The sequence below is a fragment of the Myxocyprinus asiaticus genome, chromosome 1, assembly GCF_019703515.2.
Source record: "Myxocyprinus asiaticus isolate MX2 ecotype Aquarium Trade chromosome 1, UBuf_Myxa_2, whole genome shotgun sequence".
In the NCBI taxonomy this organism is placed as follows: domain Eukaryota; kingdom Metazoa; phylum Chordata; class Actinopteri; order Cypriniformes; family Catostomidae; genus Myxocyprinus; species Myxocyprinus asiaticus.
The window spans coordinates 13,402,718-13,422,174 of record NC_059344.1 but is presented as its reverse complement, the minus strand read 5'-3'; the positions used below and the strand labels follow the sequence as shown (position 1 = coordinate 13,422,174).

General features: G+C 39.2%; 1 protein-coding gene across 7 annotated transcripts in view; it reads left to right on the top strand.

Moving 5' to 3' along the window:
* Positions 1–19,457, top strand: part of LOC127444719 (A-kinase anchor protein 13-like) — a 142,833-nt gene that overhangs the window by 100,504 nt on the left and 22,872 nt on the right. For all 7 annotated transcript variants that reach the window (XM_051704309.1, XM_051704305.1, XM_051704300.1 and 4 more), the window contains 9 exons: positions 1,463–1,505; positions 2,092–2,200; positions 7,728–7,890; positions 15,594–15,661; positions 15,739–15,805; positions 15,883–16,027; positions 16,206–16,309; positions 16,771–16,917; positions 17,037–17,287. In XM_051704309.1, the coding sequence (XP_051560269.1) occupies positions 1,463–1,505; positions 2,092–2,200; positions 7,728–7,890; positions 15,594–15,661; positions 15,739–15,805; positions 15,883–16,027; positions 16,206–16,309; positions 16,771–16,917; positions 17,037–17,287 (1,097 nt within the window). The remainder of the gene's footprint in view (positions 1–1,462; positions 1,506–2,091; positions 2,201–7,727; positions 7,891–15,593; positions 15,662–15,738; positions 15,806–15,882; positions 16,028–16,205; positions 16,310–16,770; positions 16,918–17,036; positions 17,288–19,457) is intronic.

Here is a 19,457-nt window from a genome sequence, read left to right as displayed (position 1 = left end):
GCCCCTAACATTGAGGGGACCCTCTCCATGTATAATAAAACAACTTTTATAAGGTTACTGATGTAACTTGAGTATTCATCTCATGATTTTTTTAAAAATTATTATTAAAATTCAGTTTCTTAAAGAGTACACCTTTTTTAATGAGGAAAAAAAATATTGACTGCACCTTTAAATTAATATTTCACCTAAAAATGTATAAACATTTTGTCATCATTAACTCACCCTTATGTTGTTCCAGTCCCTTTTTTTCCCCCATGGAGCACAAAAGGAGAAGTTTTTAAGAATGTCCGAGCCGTGTTTTCCATACCATGAAAGCGTATAGTGACCATAGACTGTCAAGCCCCCAAAAGCACCATAAAATTGTCATTTGAGTAGTACTTAAGACTTACATACTATAGTCCAAGTCTCCTAAATCCATACAATAGCTTTGTGTGAGGAAAAAAATAAAATTTATTTCTGGAATTTCCACGAGAATGAGCCGTAGAATTAGATATGCCACCTCTTTCCAAAACACAGCCCTCCAAAGATAGCATTGAGACTGTCACCTTCTCACGGTTGTCATACACAGCAGTAGCAAAATAGCACCCTCAGCTGACAACTGTTATGAATCTGAATATGGCATTAAAACTGAAGCATCTGCTTCAACTACTACACCATGAGAACACGCAAAATGATTTACAAGCAGAAAGCAAATCAGAGTCTTCTGATTGGCAGATCAAAGAATGTGTCCATGGACAGATTCTTAGTCCTGTCACAGAGACTGGAGAGATATCTCAGGACACTTATTTCAGTGATATCTTTCAGGGAGAAGTAATATTTTCTGCATACCATTCAATAAAAAATTGCTTACAGCACCTTTAAGTCATTATTTATAAGTTTAAATATGCGTGAACGCAAATGAGGCTTAAGAGCTGTGGTGGAGGGGAAGATTTTCAGTGAATAACAGCTTAAATTTTATTCTGTTCCTCACACAAGGCTTTAGAAAACTTGCAATTAGTGCATGAGTCGTATGGGCTACTTTTATGCTTTTTTGTTTGTTTGTTTTGTCATTGACAGTCCATGGTTTTAATTCCCATCCAATACACTTTGTTTTGAGATTGGCACATACTGAAATATTTAACCTCCCCTATCATGTGGTGGTTAGACTGTATGGCACGGACATGTTTTTTCTGTATTTTATGATTCAGTGAGAAATGCTGGAAAATCTTTTCACAAGACTGACTAAATATGATGGCACATACAGTATTTCAGATATTCTGTATTGATCACTCTATTGAAAGTGTGTTGCACATAGCACGTCCGTAGCATGATGAGTCATTTTAAACAGGTCAAATTCCTCAGCCAAGCACACACACTGCAAAAAGACAGTTTTGCATGTGTACGTAAATCAGGCTCCACCATGAGGCTATAGAGGTTATTTGTTGTTGGTAATGCTAATTTGCCTCCATCATTGTATTTGCAGGCATGAGGTCATTCACAAGCACCACCAGTTCCATGGGATACAGGTAAGACCCCTAGCAGTATTTTGGATAATTACATCTGGACATTACAACATCCATCCATACCATAAGTATTGCAGGGACAACATCCATCCATCCATCCCATAAGTATTGCAGGGACTACATCCATCCATCCATCCATCCATCGCATAAGTATTGCAGGGACAACATCCATCCACCCCCCCCATCCATCCATCCCATAAGTATTGCAGGGACAGTATCCATCCATCCATCCATCCATCCCATAAGTATTGCAGGAACAATACCCATCCATCCATCCATCCATCCCATAAGTATCCCATGGCCATCTGTCCATCCATCCATCCATCCATCCATCCATCCGTCTGACCATCCATACCATGGTACATGAATATGGTAATCATTCATTACCATGGTACATATCAAAGTACCATAGTATTACCATCTGATGTCCTCACTGTACAATGGTATCATCACAGTACTTATTTAGGTGAAAACAGCTGTTACCATGGCAAATTAAATTTTTTTACTGCAGTAATTTTATAGAACACTGGAGGATCACTCTGGTACTTTAGCACAGTTTTGTACATCTTTATCTCGTCCTTTATTTCAGCATCACAGAGGAGGAACCTGGACCTTTAAGAGAGGATTTTGAAAAAGGTTGCACCAAAGTGAGCCGAACTTTCAGCTACCTGAAGAGCAAAATGTACAAGAAAACCAGAGTGAGTAATTTCCTCAGTTCTTACATTTTATTGATTCATAAAGATGACTGTGTACAAATTTCATACCATCAATCAAATTCAAGAGAGGTATTTACCATTTTACTCAAGTGAATGGAGAAGTAAACGGTCTCAGAGGTTGGTGGGATCTTTCTGAGCACTAGAGGAAAAAAGACAGGAAGATGGGGCCCAATTCTGTTGCATCATGTTCTGTTAGCTCTGCCTTTTGCCCTTTTAAAGGACCAGTGCTTTATTTACAAACAGTAAATAAAAAACATTTAATATCTAGAATATAAAATATAGAACACTGTATCATCATCTACAATACTGCCGTATAAACATGTAGTGGTCTCAAAAAGACACTATTTGGACACTATCACACTTAAATATGTGTGAATGTCAGTGCATTTGAAATAAAATATAAACTAAAGTGTCATTTATTTTAAACAGACATAGCTCAAGCACAATTTTAAAGCAAAGCATTTCACGAAAATATGTTTGTTGGGTTTTAAATGATAAAACAATAGATACAATTATCAAATTGAAGCGTTAGTGGAACATGTCCATAATAAATGTAATGAAGTACTGAAACAATGTCTAAAAAAACTAAATAAAATGGCTCAGAAAAGTGAATTTAGTTCTGAGAAAAGTCTTTTGTTTGCAGATGCCACTTGGTTTGATATTTTGTTATTGAATGCAATGATATTCATACACCTTATATGAATGTGCACATTCATTATTTGCAATTTAGCCTCTTATAAACTTCCCAAAAGCCATTAGAGACTAATTGCAATGAGTTCGGGACCCAGTTTCACATATATATATATATACACACACACACAAATCAGGAGTTGCATGTCGGACCCCTTGAGTCACACTTTTAACACTAAATTTACACTTAGAAAGGTTTTTAACTCTTTTGATAATTTAAGAATGAATTATAGGGGGGCCTGGGTAGCTCAGTGAGTAAAGACACTGACTATCACCCCTGGAGTCTCCAGTTCAAATCCAGGGTGTGCTGAGTGACTCCAGCCAGGTCTCCTAAGCAACCAAATTGGCCCGGTTGCTAGGGAGGGTAGAGTCACATGAGGTAACCTCCTTGTGGTCGCTTTAATGTGGTTCGCTCTTGGTGGGGCACGTGGTGAGTTGTGCGTGGATGCCGCAGAGAATGGCGTGATGCCTCCACACGCACTAGGTCTCAGCGGTAATGTGCTCAACAAGCCACGTGATAAGATGCACGGATTGACGGTCTCAGACACGGAGGCAACTGAGAATCATCCTCCGCTACCCGGATTGAGGCGAGTCACTACGCCACCACGAGGACTTAGAGAGCATTGGGAATTGGGCATTCCAAATTGGGGAAAAAAAAAGAATGAATTATAAATGTGTTTTTAAACCAAAATGTTCACATTTGATCAGCATTTTGCTGTTCTGAGAGCAACAACAACAGCTCACTGAAAAGAGGAAATAAGAGTCACAGCACCTCCCAGCTTGAGCTGATCACTTCCCCCTGAATTAGAGGTGATGCTGAACTTTTAGTCTCGATCAAAAGAGTCTTGCAAAGGCACTGCCTCCTACAGTAATGTTATATAGAAAGTTTTGCGAGGTACAGGGGCGCTATCAAAGGATAAAAACTTTGAAGGGAGGAGAGGTAAGTCGATTCTGAGTCACTGCCTCACTTTGAGAGTTATGATTTTCCCTGGGGTCTGTTGACTTTTTGTTGTGGTTTGTCTTGGGTTTTTTTCTCTTCTCACTTCATGAAGTTCACAGTTTCTGTATATGGTTAACTCTTTTGTCACCTAACAATGGAAACCTATCACTTTCCGGTCCTTAAGTTATAAGAGTATATTTTGTTTTACATTGTGCATAACTGACATTATTATTGATGTTGATGAAAAACCTTGCTTAGAGTATAGGCCTATGTATTACTTTGCCCTTATATTGCCAAGATTTTGTGGAGTTTCCATACAGTTGCTTAACTTGTTGAGACCTATTTTTACAAGTGGGAAGCTGAAATTTTTTGCAATAAAACTTGACAACAATTGGGAGGATGTTTATGCACAACTAAGTGAATCACAGTGACGTCTTCATTTTGCAATTTTTCAACATATTGCAGACTTAATATTGCATTTTGGTTTAATAAATTGTTTAGTACAAATGCCACTTATAAAAATGATAAGCATTTAAAGTTAGGGAGTTAAAGGGATAGTCCACCAAAAAATTTAAATTTAGTCATTGTTTGCTCACCCCTGTGTTGTTATAACCCCATAAGACTTTCTTTTTCTTAACACAAAGGGAGAAATTGTGAAAATAGATTCTGCTCAGTGATGTCACACAATGGCAGTTAGGGTCACGATTACAAAATTTGGCTGACGAATAATTGTCAAACAAATAATATCGATTTTGATGATTAATTGTCTCTTTTAGGGCTTTCACAGTTTATTGTGATTAAGTGTAACACAAATCAGAGTGCATGAGAAGTGCTTCACATGCTCTTCCAGACAAGAGCTGCTCTGAATGACACACAAACGTGCCGTTGATGGCATATAAATAATCGCTTAAAATTCCCTTATTTTTGCATTAAAATGTGATTGGAATTTAAAGAGCACAATAATTGCGGTTATCTCAAATAACCGCGGTTAGATCAAATAACTGCAATAAGACGATTATTTAATAATAGGCGACAGGCCTAATGGCAGTTTATGGTGACTACCACTTCAAGCTTCATAAAGGATGCAAAAGTATAATTCAGAAGTCTAATAAATTATTGTACACGACTCATGCCTTGTTCTGAAGGCATACAATAAGGTTTGGTGAGAAACAAACTGAATGTATTATTTAGTGGAAATCATCACCTACCATTGCTGTCCTGTGCATGTTCATGAGAGTGCATGAGAGCAACAGAATACATAGCCCCAGTTGCGAGATGGGGCGTTCAAGCAAGAAACCGATTTGTTTCGCTTCAACCGGACCACCAGCAATATTATTAACAGAAAACACAACACAGCTCCACACAAACCAGAAAACAAAACTTACAATGTCTGAAGAGTTTCAAGTCAAAGAGGAGTTGCAGTTCTCTGCCCAGCCTTAGTTGTTTGAACCGGAGCACTCAGGTATCAGACAGAGAGATGGAGGTGGCTGATGCAACCACACATACAGTTGAAGTCAGAAGTTTACATACACCTTAGCCAAATACATTTAAACTCAGTTTTTCACAATTCCTGACATTTAATCGTAGAAAACATTGCCTGTCTTAGGTCAGTTAGGATCACTACTTTATTTTAAGAATGTGATATGTCAGAATAATAGTAGAGAGAATTATTTCTTTCAGCTTTTATTTCTTTCATCACATTCCCAGTGGGTCAGAAGTTTACATACACTTTGTTAATATTTGGTAGCATTGCCTTTAAATTGTTTAACTTGGGTCAAACATGTTGGGTAGCCTTCCACAAGCTTCTCACAATAAGTTGCTGGAATTCTGGCCCATTCCTCCAGACAGAATTGGTGTAACTGAGTCATGTTTGTAGGCCTCCTTGCTCGCACACGCTTTTTCAGTTCTGCCCACAAATTTTCTATCGGATTAAGGTCAGGACTTTGTGATGGCCACTCCAATACCTTGACATTGTTGTCCTTAAGCCATTTTGCCACAACTTTGGAGGTATGCTTGGGGTCATTGTCCATTTGGAAGACCCATTTGCGATGAGCTTTAACTTCCTGGCTGATGTCTTGAGATGGTGCTTCAATATATCTACATAATTTTCCATCCTCACGATGCCATCTATTTTGTGAAGTGCACCAGTTCCTCCTGCAGCAAAGCGCCCCCGCAACATGATGCTGCCACCCCTATGCTTCACGTTGGGATGGTGTTTCATCAGACCAGAGGACATTTCTACAAAAAGTAAGATCTTTGTCCCATATGCACTTCCAAACTTTAGTCTGGCTTTTTTATGGTGGTTTTGGAGCAGTGACTTCTTCCTTATTGAGCAGCCTTTTAGGTTATATCAATATAGGACTCGTTTTTACTGTGGATATAGATACTTGTCTACCTGTTTCCTCCAGCATCTTCACAAGGTCCTTTGCTGTTGTTCTGGGATTGATTTGCACTTTTCACTCCAAACTACGTTCATCTCTAGGAGACAGAATGTGTTTCCTTCCTGAGCGGTGTGATGGCTGCGTGGTCCATTGGTGTTTATCCTTGCGTACTGTTGTTTGTACAAATGAACGTGGTACCTTCAGGCATTTGGAAATTGCTCCCAAGGATGAACTAGACTTGTGGAGGTCCAAAAATTTTTTCTTAGATCTTGGCTGATTTCTTTTGATTTCTCCATGATGTCAAGCAAAGAGGCACTGAGTTTGAAGGTAGGCCTTAAAATACATCCACAGGTACATCTCCAATTGTCTCCAATTAGCCAATCAGCCTATCAGAAGCTAACTGGCTAATTGCCTAAAGGCTTGACATCATTTTCTGGACTTTTCCAAGCTGCTTAAAGGCACAGTTAACTTAGTGTATGTAAAGTTCTGACCCACTAGAATTGTGATTTAAAAGTGAAACAATCTGTCTGTAAACAATTGTTGGAAAAATTACTTGTGTCTCGCACAAAGTAGATGTCCTAAATGACTTGCCAAAACTATAGTTTGTTAATATGAACTCTGCGGAGTGGTTCAAAAATTAGTTTTAATAACTTATAACAACCACAACCTAAGTGTATGTAGACTTCAACTGTACACATTCAGAAGCTACAGTCAGACTGAGAGTACAGGAGAATGCTATGTGTTTGATGTTTTGGATGTTTCGCTTATGGAAAGTGAACTGAAAGAACCGGAAAGAAAGGCAAAGGGCGCCGGTATGTGTCACGTCTTCTCAATTCTGAACCAATGACAGACCTCCGCCTAAAGAGACACAGATACCTTTTATTGTGTGTTTAGGCATCTGGTTAGGTCACGGTGTGACTGTGGCTGCCTTCAGCCTTGATTTCCGAGTGCTCCGGTTGAAACAATTAAGGCTGGACATAGAAACTGATCTCCTCGTCGACTTCATACTCTTCAGACGTGTTTTATAAGTTCTGTTCTCTGGTTTGTGTGCAGCTGTGTTGCGTTTTCTGTTGGTAAAATCGTCGGTTGTCCAGTTGAAATGAAACAAAGCAGTTTCTTGCTTCAACAGCAATGGTCGGTGATGATTTTCACTAAATAATACATTCGATTTCGGCTTGTTTCTCACCAAACCTTATCGTATGCCTTCACAACAAGGCATGAGTTGCATACAATAATTATATTATATTATACTAATGCATCCTTCATGAAGCTTTAAGAGGTAGTCAACTCCCTTTTATCTCCATTTGTGTTAAGAAAAATAAAGAAAGTCATATGGGGTTATAACAAGACAGGAGTAAACAATTACTGAGTTTTCATTTTTGGGTGAACTATCCCTTTAAGACTAAAATACTCACAGACAGCCATTAGAATGCTTGGCAGATTTGGGTGTTTACAGCTGTTGTAATATCTTTATTTCTTATTTCTTTGCCTGGCACAGGAAAAAGACAAAGAGAAAAGTCGGGAGAAAGAGAGAGAAGCCAAAGAAAGGGACAAGAAATCAGTGAATGGACACCAATTCAGCCCGTCAAGCTCACTGCATCCAGCTTTATGCCAGCAATGCAACAAAACCCTCAACACTAAAGATGCTGTTAACTGCACAAGTAAGAGACATGCTATCAGACACTGTGCTTGAAACATTTCATCATATGAGGTTTCAACAGCATGATTTTAGACTTTAACCCTGGAGAGGTTTTGACATGCCTTGACATTTGTGCTTTTTTCAGTTGCTTAAAAACATATTAATGGCTAAAATCTGATAACACTGTATTGAGCACAAACTGGGCTACAATAATATATTTTTGAGAAAATAACGTTTATGCATGGTTTTTGAAAAAACAAAAATTTTAAGTCACTGAAATAAGACCATATAACACATACTAAACATTTGTTCTAGTAGCCTAGAGTTTTTGCTATAAAAATGATGTGAAACCATCCTGATCACTCATTCATACAAAACAATATAGTCATTTAACTTTTGTAAGACACTTTTAGTGTTTGAAAGGCCATGTGCGAGGAGGCGTGGATGATCATGAATATTGATGTTATTCACACCTGAGGAGACAAAGACCCCTCCCCTGAGAGAGAATGAATGTTTGTAGCTTATTCACAAAATCAAGTTTAAGTTAAAAGAAATAATCTGACTATACATTTTCTTTACATAAATACTTTACTTTAGACCTACACGTAGATCTGTAAGATTTTTTAATGTTTTTAAAAGAAGTCTCTTCTGCTCACCAGGGCTGCATTTATTTGATCCAAAATACAGCAAAAACAGTGATATTGTGAAATATTTTTATAATTTAAAATAACTTTTCTATTTGAATATATTGTAAAATGCTATTTATCCCTGTGATCAAAGCTGAATTTTCAGCATCATTACTGCTGTCTTCAGTCTCACATGATCCTTCAGAAATCATTCTAATATGCTGATTTTCTAATATGGGCATATTTACAGCACATTTTACACATTTACACCCGAACAGATATTTGCAAGCACAAGCTTCGTTGATGATAATGAGGCAGCATAAACACTGGTTAAAATATAATCTAAACATTCATATTATTTTTTATATCATATTACATATCATATTCTTATCATACAGCATACAATTTAAATACCTGCTTTAGCCGAAACAACATTTAAATGTAACTAAAACTTGCCTATTAGGACATATTTCAAATTTCAATACTCTGAATCCTGGCTGGCAAGTCTGGAAATAGTCCAACTAGTAAAACATGTCCATGTTTATATAAAATAGCATGTCAACTAATGTAAGTAAAGACTTACTCATCCGGAATTGTATCCTCGACTGGATCAAGACGCTCTTCAAAATGCAAACGTTCCTCATCGGATTCCCGCTCTTCTTCTGAGGAAAATGTGAACTCTTCCTCACTATCCAGAACCATCTGTAGAGCTTCCTCACCTGTGTAGCGTGCCATCTTCCAAACGCGCAGGAAAGTGAATGAATCTGATGATGAACTTTATGTTTTTTAAGGCATTGTTGGGGGCGTTTACCATTTGCATTGATCGCCTCAGCACATTACCGTATGAATAGCGCGCTCAGTTGGTGGGTGTGATCACATTAGTGATAATGAGCTGAGCCAGGAGAAACTGTATCGCTTTGTTTCATACAGATTACATTGCAGGAGGATATTTGTTTTAAATTTGAATTGTTTTATTTAAAAGTAGACATTTTAAGCTTTTTTAGACATATGTTTTATGTTTGTGTGATAAGTATTCGCAGAGTTTCACTTCATTTTTGTGACGTGTTTCAGAAAGATGCTCGTGGAGACAGAGGCGGCTGAAAGCGCACCCTGTTTATTTTCTTTATTTTACAAAAGCACAAGGTTTTGTTGTTATTGTGAGTGTACACAAATAATAGTAGACCCTTTATAGTTTCTAGTGATGTGTTACACTTATCTGTATGCCCAAAAATGACGGAGTATTTTAAGTTGTCTCCGCTGTTATGCGGAACAAATCCAGCAGGATGCACCGGCGCGTCCTTCGACCCCAGAGGGTTAAAGCGATAATTAATTCAAACATGAAAGTTCTTCATTTTAAAGTGCACTCAGTAATTTTTTCCCCCATTAAAAAGGTTTTACTCCTAAAGAAATGAATTATTATTTTGAAACATATGTACAAAATCATGACCACTCATGGAGATGAAGACTCATATCAATAACCTTATAAAAGCTGTTTTATTCTACATGGGGCAGGGGTGCCCTCATGGGGGCTACCATTTTAGGATCACATGACCAGCTGAATACTACTTGCTTAATCTCAATAACCGTCTTGTTATTGGACACTTTCACTCTTGGATTAAATGAATCATGGCTAATTGTGAATAGTGAATTTCTACAATAGCATCTGTAACTTAAAACTATTGTTTTTGAATGATGCTGCATCCACACCACTAGGTGTCATTGTAAGTCCAAGATGACACGAGCAAAAAGTTACTGAGTGAAACTTTAACACGCCCATTGTACATAGCGGGTTTGTTCCTGGCAGGCAGCAGATATCCTAACCCCGCCCCCACCCTAATCTAAACCATATGGATCCTGTAAGGAACAACGTATGGCACCTTTCTCCCATCGTGCTTCATCTTGTTCCAAACTTTTATAACTTTCTTTCTTCTGTGGAACACAGAAATATATTTCAGGCAGAATGTTAGCCTCAGTCACCATTCACTTGTTTTGTATGGAAAAAAAGATGACGTGAAAGTGATTGGTGACTGAGCCTAACATCTCCACAACATAAGACTGAGCAAAATGACAGAATTACATTTTTTGGGTGAACTGTCCCTTAAAGGAGGGGAATTGCAATTCTATGCCAGTTAACTTTGCTTGTTCATATGTGAAACAATAGAACTGATAAACAGTTTGCCAAGTGTTGGGTGATTTAAAATTTGTGAACTGTTGTGTCATGTACTGTATGTCAAAAGAGTCATTGCTTGAAAATAGGAAGCATTTCTTTTAACATCATTCACTTCCTCATGGAGCGGCAGAAGAAAAAATCTTATTCATGCAAAGAATCTTTTTTTGTATTGTTTTTCTTCATTGTGTTTTATATTTTTTAATTGTGGATATAGATGTGGACTGGCTCATAATTCAAAGCTAATTAATTTGCAGTGTTGCAAATCAGTTTACAATAAGCAAAGAAGTTAATAGAAGTTTAGTAGATGTTTACCCTGCTGTAGGTTAAGTTAAATCTATAGCAGGGACAATTGTGTGAAAAGGTACAATTAGTTGTATGCCAACCTTTATTTTTAGATCAAAATATATCAGACCTTTAGGAGCTGTTTAGAGTTTTTTTTTTTTTTTTTTTTTTTTTGTAGTTTGCTGATATTTTCTCAAGTAAGCATTTGATGGCATGGTTGCTCTGGCTGAAGAACATAGACTGAATTTCTACAGCTTGTTGGCAGGTTGATGGGATTTTATGTATGTACTTGGACTCAAGATGGTGCCGAGTATGGCTGCTGCGTTGCGAGCTCCGACACAACATAGTAGTGTTTTGTTTGTTTTGTTCGCAATTCTTATGTTTTTTTGTCTTGGATGTTGTCTGCCTTATTGTCTACGACAGACAAACACTTTTGGACATTGGTTCAGCAATTTCACACCGTAAACCGGACTTCAAATTTCTCAATGCCGACCCACTGTTTACAAACACGCAAGCGGAGCCCTTTGTCTGGGCAGCACGGCCGCAGAAACGCAGAAGGAAAAGGGGAAACAGAGCTGGCGTTCTCATCAGAGTAAGACGCCGCGCAAATCGACCCCCACTACCCAGTATTCTACTGGCAAATGTTCAGTCTCTGGATAACAAGCTCTGTGAGCTGAAAGTGCGGATCTCTTTCCAACGAGATACAAGGGACTGCTGCATTATCTGCCTTACGGAAACTTGGATGTCTGCGGAGATTCCAGACTCAGCCATTGAACCCACGGGGTTCTCCATGCACCGAGCGGACAGAGCAAAAGACCTCTCAGGTAAAAGCAGAGGAGGTGGTGTATGTTTTATGATCAACAAATCCTGGTGTGATCAGAGGAACGTACATTCTATCAAGTCTTTCTGCTCTCCTGATCTGTAATTTCTTATGCTTCTGTGTCGACCATTCTGGCTACCGAGGGAGTTCACAGCGGTCATTATCACTACTGTGTACATCCCGCCACAAGCCGACACAGACCGGGCATTCAAGAAACTGTATGGGAGTATAAGTGAGCAGGAAACCGCGCACCCTGAGGCCACGTTCATTGTGACCGGGGACTTTAATAAAGCCAGTTTAAAATCAGTCGCACCAATATACCACCAGCACATTAGTTTCAACACACGAGGGGACCGGGTTTTGGACCATTGCTACTCTCCCTTCCGGGATGGCTACAAATCCCTCCCCCGCCCACCATTTGGCAAATCGGACCACTCTTCCATTCTGCTTCTGCCCGCTTACAGGCAGAAACTGAAACAGGAAGCACCCACCCTCAGAACGATCCAGTGCTGGTCAGACCAATCAGACTCTACGCCACAAGACTGTTTTGATCACACGGACTGGGAGATGTTCCGGTCCGCCTCTGATGACGACATCGAGCTTTACGCTGATAGCGTAATGTGTTTCATCAAAAAGTGTGTGGAGGATGTGGTTCCGACCAGAACAATACGGATCTATCTGAATCAGAAGCCATGGATAAATAACGATGTTCGCGCGGCACTTAATGTGCGGACCTCCGCTTTTAATTCCGGGAACGCGGAGGAGCATAAACAAGCCAGTTATGCCCTCCGAAAAACTATCAGAACCGCAAAACGCCAGTACAGGAACAAGATTGAAGGACAGTTTAACACCACCAACTCTAGAAGCATGTGGCAGGGAATTAACATCATCACAGACTTTAAAGGGAATAAAAACTCCGCCATGAACACCGCTGCCTCTCTCCCGGATGAGCTAAATACTTTTTACGCTCGTTTCGAGGGAAATAACACCGCCCACACGGAGAGAGCTCTCATGGCTGAAGCTACAGAGGTTAGTTCACTCTCTGTCACTCTCTGGGTGAATATCCGCAAAGCCGCGGCCCCAGACGGCATTCCGGGCCGCGTCATCAGAGCGTGCGCGAACCAGCTGGCTGGTGTTTTTATGGACATTTTCAACCTTTCCCTCTCTTTGTCTGTAGTCCCCACATGCTTTCAAACATCCACCATTGTGCCTGTTCCAAAACAATCAAAAATAACTTGCTTAAATGACTGGCGTCCTGTTGCTCTGACCCCCATCATCAGCAAATGCTTTGAGAGACTAATCAGAGATTACATCTGCTCTGTGCTGCCTCTCTCTCTTGACCCGTTGCAGTTTGCTTACCGCAACAACCGCTCCACTGATGATGCCATTGCATCTACAATACACACTGCTCTCTCCCACCTGGAAAAAAAGAACACTTATGTGAGAATGCTGTTTGTAGACTACAGCTCAGCATTCAACACCATAGTGCCCTCCAAGCTAGATGAGAAACTCCTAGCTCTGGGCTTAAATAGCTCGCTGTGCAGCTGGATCCTGGACTTCCTGTCAAGCAGACGCCAGGTGGTTAGAATAGGCAGCAACAGCTCCTCATCACTGACCCTCAACACTGGAGCCCCGCAGGGCTGTGTTCTCAGCCCACTACTGTATTCCTTGTACACACATGACTGTGTGGCAACACATAGCTCCAATGCCATCATTAAGTTTGCTGATGACACGACGGTGGTAGGTCTGATCACTGACAATGATGAAACAGCCTACAGAGAGGAGGTGCACACCCTGACACACTGGTGTCAGGAGCACAACCTCTCCCTCAACGTCAGTAAGACAAAGGAGCTTGTGGTGGACTTCAGAAGAAAAGACAGAGAACACAGTCCCATCACCATCAATGGAGCACCGGTGGAGAGAGTCAGCAGCTTCAAGTTCCTGGGTGTCCACATCACTGAGGAACTCACATGGTCCATCCACACTGAAGTCGTTGTGAAGAAGGCTCATCAGCGCCTCTTCTTCCTGAGACGGCTGAGGAAGTTTGGAATGAACCGCCACATCCTCACACGGTTCTACACCTGCACTGTAGAGAGCATCCTGACTGGCTGCATCTCCGCCTGGTACGGCAATAGCACAGCCCACAACCGCAAAGCACTGCAAAGGGTGGTGCGAACTGCCAGACACATCATCGGAGGTGAGCTTCCCTCCCTCCAGGAAATATATACAAGGCGGTGTGTGAAAAAAGCTCGGAGGATCATCAGAGACTCCAGCCACCCGAGCCATGGGCTGTTCTCACTGCTACCATCAGGTAGGCGGTATCGCAGCATCAGGACCCGCACCAGCCGACTCCATGATAGCTTCTTCCCCCAAGCAATCAGACTTCTGAACTCTTGATCTCCCACGATCAAAATACATCAGCACTGCACTTTATTACCCTTACTCTTATATCTCACACCGGACTGTCATAAATTATATTATTATTATATATATTCTCTCTTAACAACTGACTATCAACCGACAGCCTGAATGTCAATACAGTACAATACTGTACATTCTATATATACTATATATACTTTTTTATATATTTTTATTTTTATTTTTATTGAATAATGTGTATCTATATAGTGCATATTGTATACTGTACAGTGTATGTTATTATTTGTATATTGTTGAGTGTAATTATGTGTATAACAGATGTTTAAATTGTGCTGTGTTAATCTGATGTTATTGTAAATTGGTATATGTCTCATCACTGTCACGACTGCTATGTTGATCGGAACTGCACCCAAGAATTTCACACACCATTGCACTTGTGTATATGGCTGTGTGACAATAAATGATTTGATTTGATTTGATTTGAAGTTTCCTGACTGGCATTGGAGCCCCAACTGTCTTTACCACTTTGTCCATGAGCCAAAGATAATAGCTGGGTTTCTATCCACATATTTTTATGCGCACTGTGGGATACTGCATAATGTGGGAACTGCTGGATGGAAACACAGAGATGCGAAAAGAAATCTCCAAAATGTGCATAAAAACTAATTGTTTTATTCGATAAAAAATATGCATAAATTATGATGGAAACACATTAAAGAATAAACTCCTATTGAATTTATTTGGAATTCAAGATGCACATCAAAAAAGTCATGTGACTGAATAACTTGTTCATAACTGGACTAACCAGCGGACCAATCTTCGCATGTTGCTCTGGTCATCCTGAAATAATGGTGTCCCGAGTTTGCAGAGTAAATAAGTCAAATACAAACTTTATCGGTGTCGTTTAGTAGGTTTATTGACACTTAAAAAAAAAAAAAAAGAATGCTTATAGATCCACACGGTAAAGTCATAAGGATGGAGGAATGCACACACAAAGTGCTCCCAGAACTGTGTGACGTGCTGCCGCTCCCAGACATGAGACAAAGTTCTTTACAGTGTTTTGTCTGTGTGCTATAAACCATGAGTATTTTATTAAGAAAAGGTTCACAGTGGCTACAATTTCTCCTAAAGTGACGATTCTGTTGTTTTGAACACGTGGGATGGAAACGTGGCTTTATTCACACATTGTTTGTGTGATATTATGGTTTTTCACATAAATTAAATTCACAACTTGGATGGAAACATAGCTATTGACTTTCGGTCAGAAAGTATATGTTTGGTTATATAGGTGAAATATTTGCAGAAAAGGCTGTTTATGATTAGATAATAAACTAATATTGAATAATGTATGTGTAACAGTATCAGTAATGTAGCCTTAAGTAAAAGCCTATTTTTGTAACGTGTTTTACATGTACTATATATCTGTTTTTTTTGTTGTTTTTTTACAGATTGCAATGTGAGAGTTCATAAAAGCTGTAGAGAAAGCATCCCCATTTGTCCAAAAGGGAAAATAAAGGTTTGAGTTGTTCTCATTTTGAAATATTGTGCAAGTTACATGTCTTGTGTTTAAAAACTCTTTCTTCCTTCTTTCAGTTTCATCAACAACAGTTTGCAATACCAGAGTCAACCACAATGCCTGTTGTCACTCTACGAACAAAATGTGGGTTTGTTTGTTTTATTTGAGTTTTTATTTGTGATATTACCATATCTTAAAGTTGTGTGTGTTTTTGTGTGTAGCGTCCACTCTCCGGGAACGGCCGTGGTCTGCCATCTTGTCTCCAGATGATTATTCTCTGATTATCCCATCCAGACGTCCTGCCAGTATTATGCCCTTCCACAGTAGCAACCTCTCGAAAAGCATGTCCATCAACAATATAGCAATGTAAGTGCCTAAACTCCTCAATTTATGGGTGAATCTCACTAAGAAATGTCTAGGTTATGTTTAACCTTAAAATCAGTTGAAAGAAAAAAAATATACATATATAGTTTTTATAAAGAACATAGAGACACTGTTTGCAATTTGCGTTCACATCCATAATGCTTTGTCCTTTCTTCTGCAGGTTTGATGATATGCCTCTGAAAGGCTTGCGACATCTGTCTCAATCCACAGATTCCTTGCACAAACCCAATAAGGTCACAGAGTCCACAGAGTCTCTAGATGAAGGTGAGCAGCCCCATTTCCTCCTGAATTAAACCTTGCCTTGCCTTCTCAACAGCTGAGGAACAGGTCTGATCTTCAAAGAGCTTCTGACCCTGAGGTCTATTTAGGGAAGAAATAACGTGTATCAGACTGTACAGTGTGATCTAATCTAACAGTGTAATCAGCACTAATCATTATAGTAATCAAAATCCACAATCCATTTACAATTAAATGTCAGAGCTGTGGCCTAGACGTTAGTGCACATGCTTCAGACATGTTGAACTGTGGTGCTCATTCAGGGTTTCTATGTGGTCAGAGCTGTGTTCCTATCTTGTTCCCACTACTCTCCATTTCATGCCCTCTCTCCACTTTTATTTATCCAGGTCATTATACTGTGTATTGTCTAGTAATGTATATTCAGAGGCAGCTGGACTTTGTTTTCCTCTTGTAGAGGATGTGAATAAACATGTTCTTTGTCTCTATAGGAACTGAGATCATTGACAGCCGGCTGATGGGAGAATTTGAGGCAGATGTTAAAGAACTAGAGGCTGACTCCTGGAGCCTTACTGTGGATAAGAAATGTTTGAAGCAACTCAAGAAGGATGTCATAAAGAGACAAGATGTAATCTATGGTAGGACAACAGAATATACTTTACTGTATCTCAGCTCAATGGCACTAAAGCAGTAATTGTGCTAACTGCTGCTTCGCCAGATGTTTGGATCTAAACATTCTCTTCCTTTATCAATGCAGAGCTGATCCAGACGGAGATGCATCATCTGCGGACGTTACGGATCATGTCAGATGTGTACAGTAAGGGCCTGCAGACAGATCTGCAGCTGGAGCTCCAGATGGTGGAGAAGATGTTCCCCATGCTGGAAGAACTCCTGGAGCTGCACACGTTCTTCTTCAGTGCTCTGCTGGAGAGGAAGAAGGAAGCCAGGCTGGAAGGCACAGACGGGGGCTTTATAATCAACAGGATAGGAGACGTGCTAGTTAGCCAGGTGAGAACTGTGACTGCTTACCAATATTATGTGTTCACAGTAGTATCTGTTGCACAATTGACTGTGTACTATACTATACTATACTATAATATATTGGACTGTGCTGTACTGCACTGGACTGCACCTTAATGTACCATACAACACTCTATACTATACTTGACCATTCTGTGCTGTAATAACTATACTGTACTGCAATGCACTGCACTGATATACTGTTCTGTACCTTACTGCAATCTACCACACACTATCTTATCATATCCTATACTATCCTATACTATACTGTAATTGACTGTTCTGCACTACTATGCTGTACAGTTACACATACTGAAATACTGTACTGTACATTTACTGTACCATGCCACTCACTACACTTTACTATAACATTGGATAATATTTATTACTGTATTATACCGTACCTTACCTTACCACACCACACCACACCACACACTATACTATCCTAACTATACTATATTATACTATACTATATGATATTGGACTCTGATATTGACCATTCTGTGCTGTAATAACTACTGTATTGTAATGCACCACACTGATATGCTGTGCTGTTCCTTACTAAATTCTACCACACACTATACTATACTATACTATAATGTATATTACTGTATTATACAGTATTGTATCACATCACACTATAGTACACTATGCTATACTATAAAACTATGTATTACTGTCTTTTACCATACCTTTACTATACTATACTAAACTATACTACCACTTGACAATTAATAAAGTTGCATTGCATTGTATTATATTTAATTTTGTCTCATTAAACTACCAGTAGCAGCCTTCTACATAGCGAGTAAATCACTTGCATATGCAAATAGATTTCATGCTATGTGACTAAAATATGTCTGTTATTAGCCAATGGCGAGTAAATATTAAGATTTCACTCTGCAGTTATTGAGTTGTGTAGTGGCAAAGCATAATCCATTTACTGAATAAGAAGCTGGCGATTTTGAAGCTGGATTTATTTTAATCTTTTACAGCATCACGAGACACAAAAAAAGGAAAATTGACCTTATTTGGCTGCACTGTTCCACAGACTGTCTGTACACAGACCAGTAACACAACTGCCCTGTTGAATGGCTGTTGGAATGTAAAAGTATCGCAAAACTCAAGAGCTTGTAGATTTAAATTTAAGATCTTGTACAATAGATATTTGCACAAGCAAGTCAATACTTATTGTGCACATAAAAGTTTGACTTGTTCCATGTATTTTGTGACCAAAGACGAGATCCATGCACCCTCATTTCATGTCTCTTTTAATATCCCTTCAGTTATTTACAGTCAGTTGCTGATCAAAAAGGTAAAATAAACATTAATTATAATAACACATTGCACGCATGAGGTAAAAACAGCTGCAACATCTCTCTCGTTAATGTGCACTGCACTCATTCAACCGTAAACGCTTGTGCAGCAGCCGTTCTCTTAAAGAGACAGTACCAATTTAGTGCTTGTTATTCATGACAGTGTAAATCACACAAGTGCATATAAACAAACATGTTACAAAATGTATTATTGTACTTTAGTAAGTGTAATAAATGTGTAACTACATAAATATTTAAAAGGCACAATCATACATTTTGAAATATTTTAACTTCAGAAAACACTGTAAATACTAGGCGTAAACCCGTCGATCGGCCACCTATCTAAATCAGCCGATCTTCATCTTGAGTCTGTGATCGGCGATCGGACAATCGTGCCTAGTATCAGGGCTGATAAGTTTTGCAGCACATACACTGCTATTCTAATGAATGAGCACTTTCTCAGCCCTTGATGCATGACAGTGTGGCCTCTGGAGGGTAAGACATTCTATTATTCAGATAAATATGCAGGTTTGTTTTTAAAAATGTGTAAGAACTACACGTGTATGAATGTTATGTTGCCCATTTTCTAGAGTCATTATGGTAGTAATTCTGACTTGCTACACTGTGAGCACAGAGAGGACAAAGAGACTGCAAACGGTTATAAAAATGAATTAAACAACAAATAAACATGCGTATACAAATCTGAGTATACGTGATGTAACGTGAGTCGTGACAATCAGACGTTGTGTTGAGTGATAGAGACTGTTTGAGCAATCATAATCACTTTCAGCTTCACTCTCTTCGATATGCTCACTGGCGGTGTCAATCAAACAGGCGCGCTT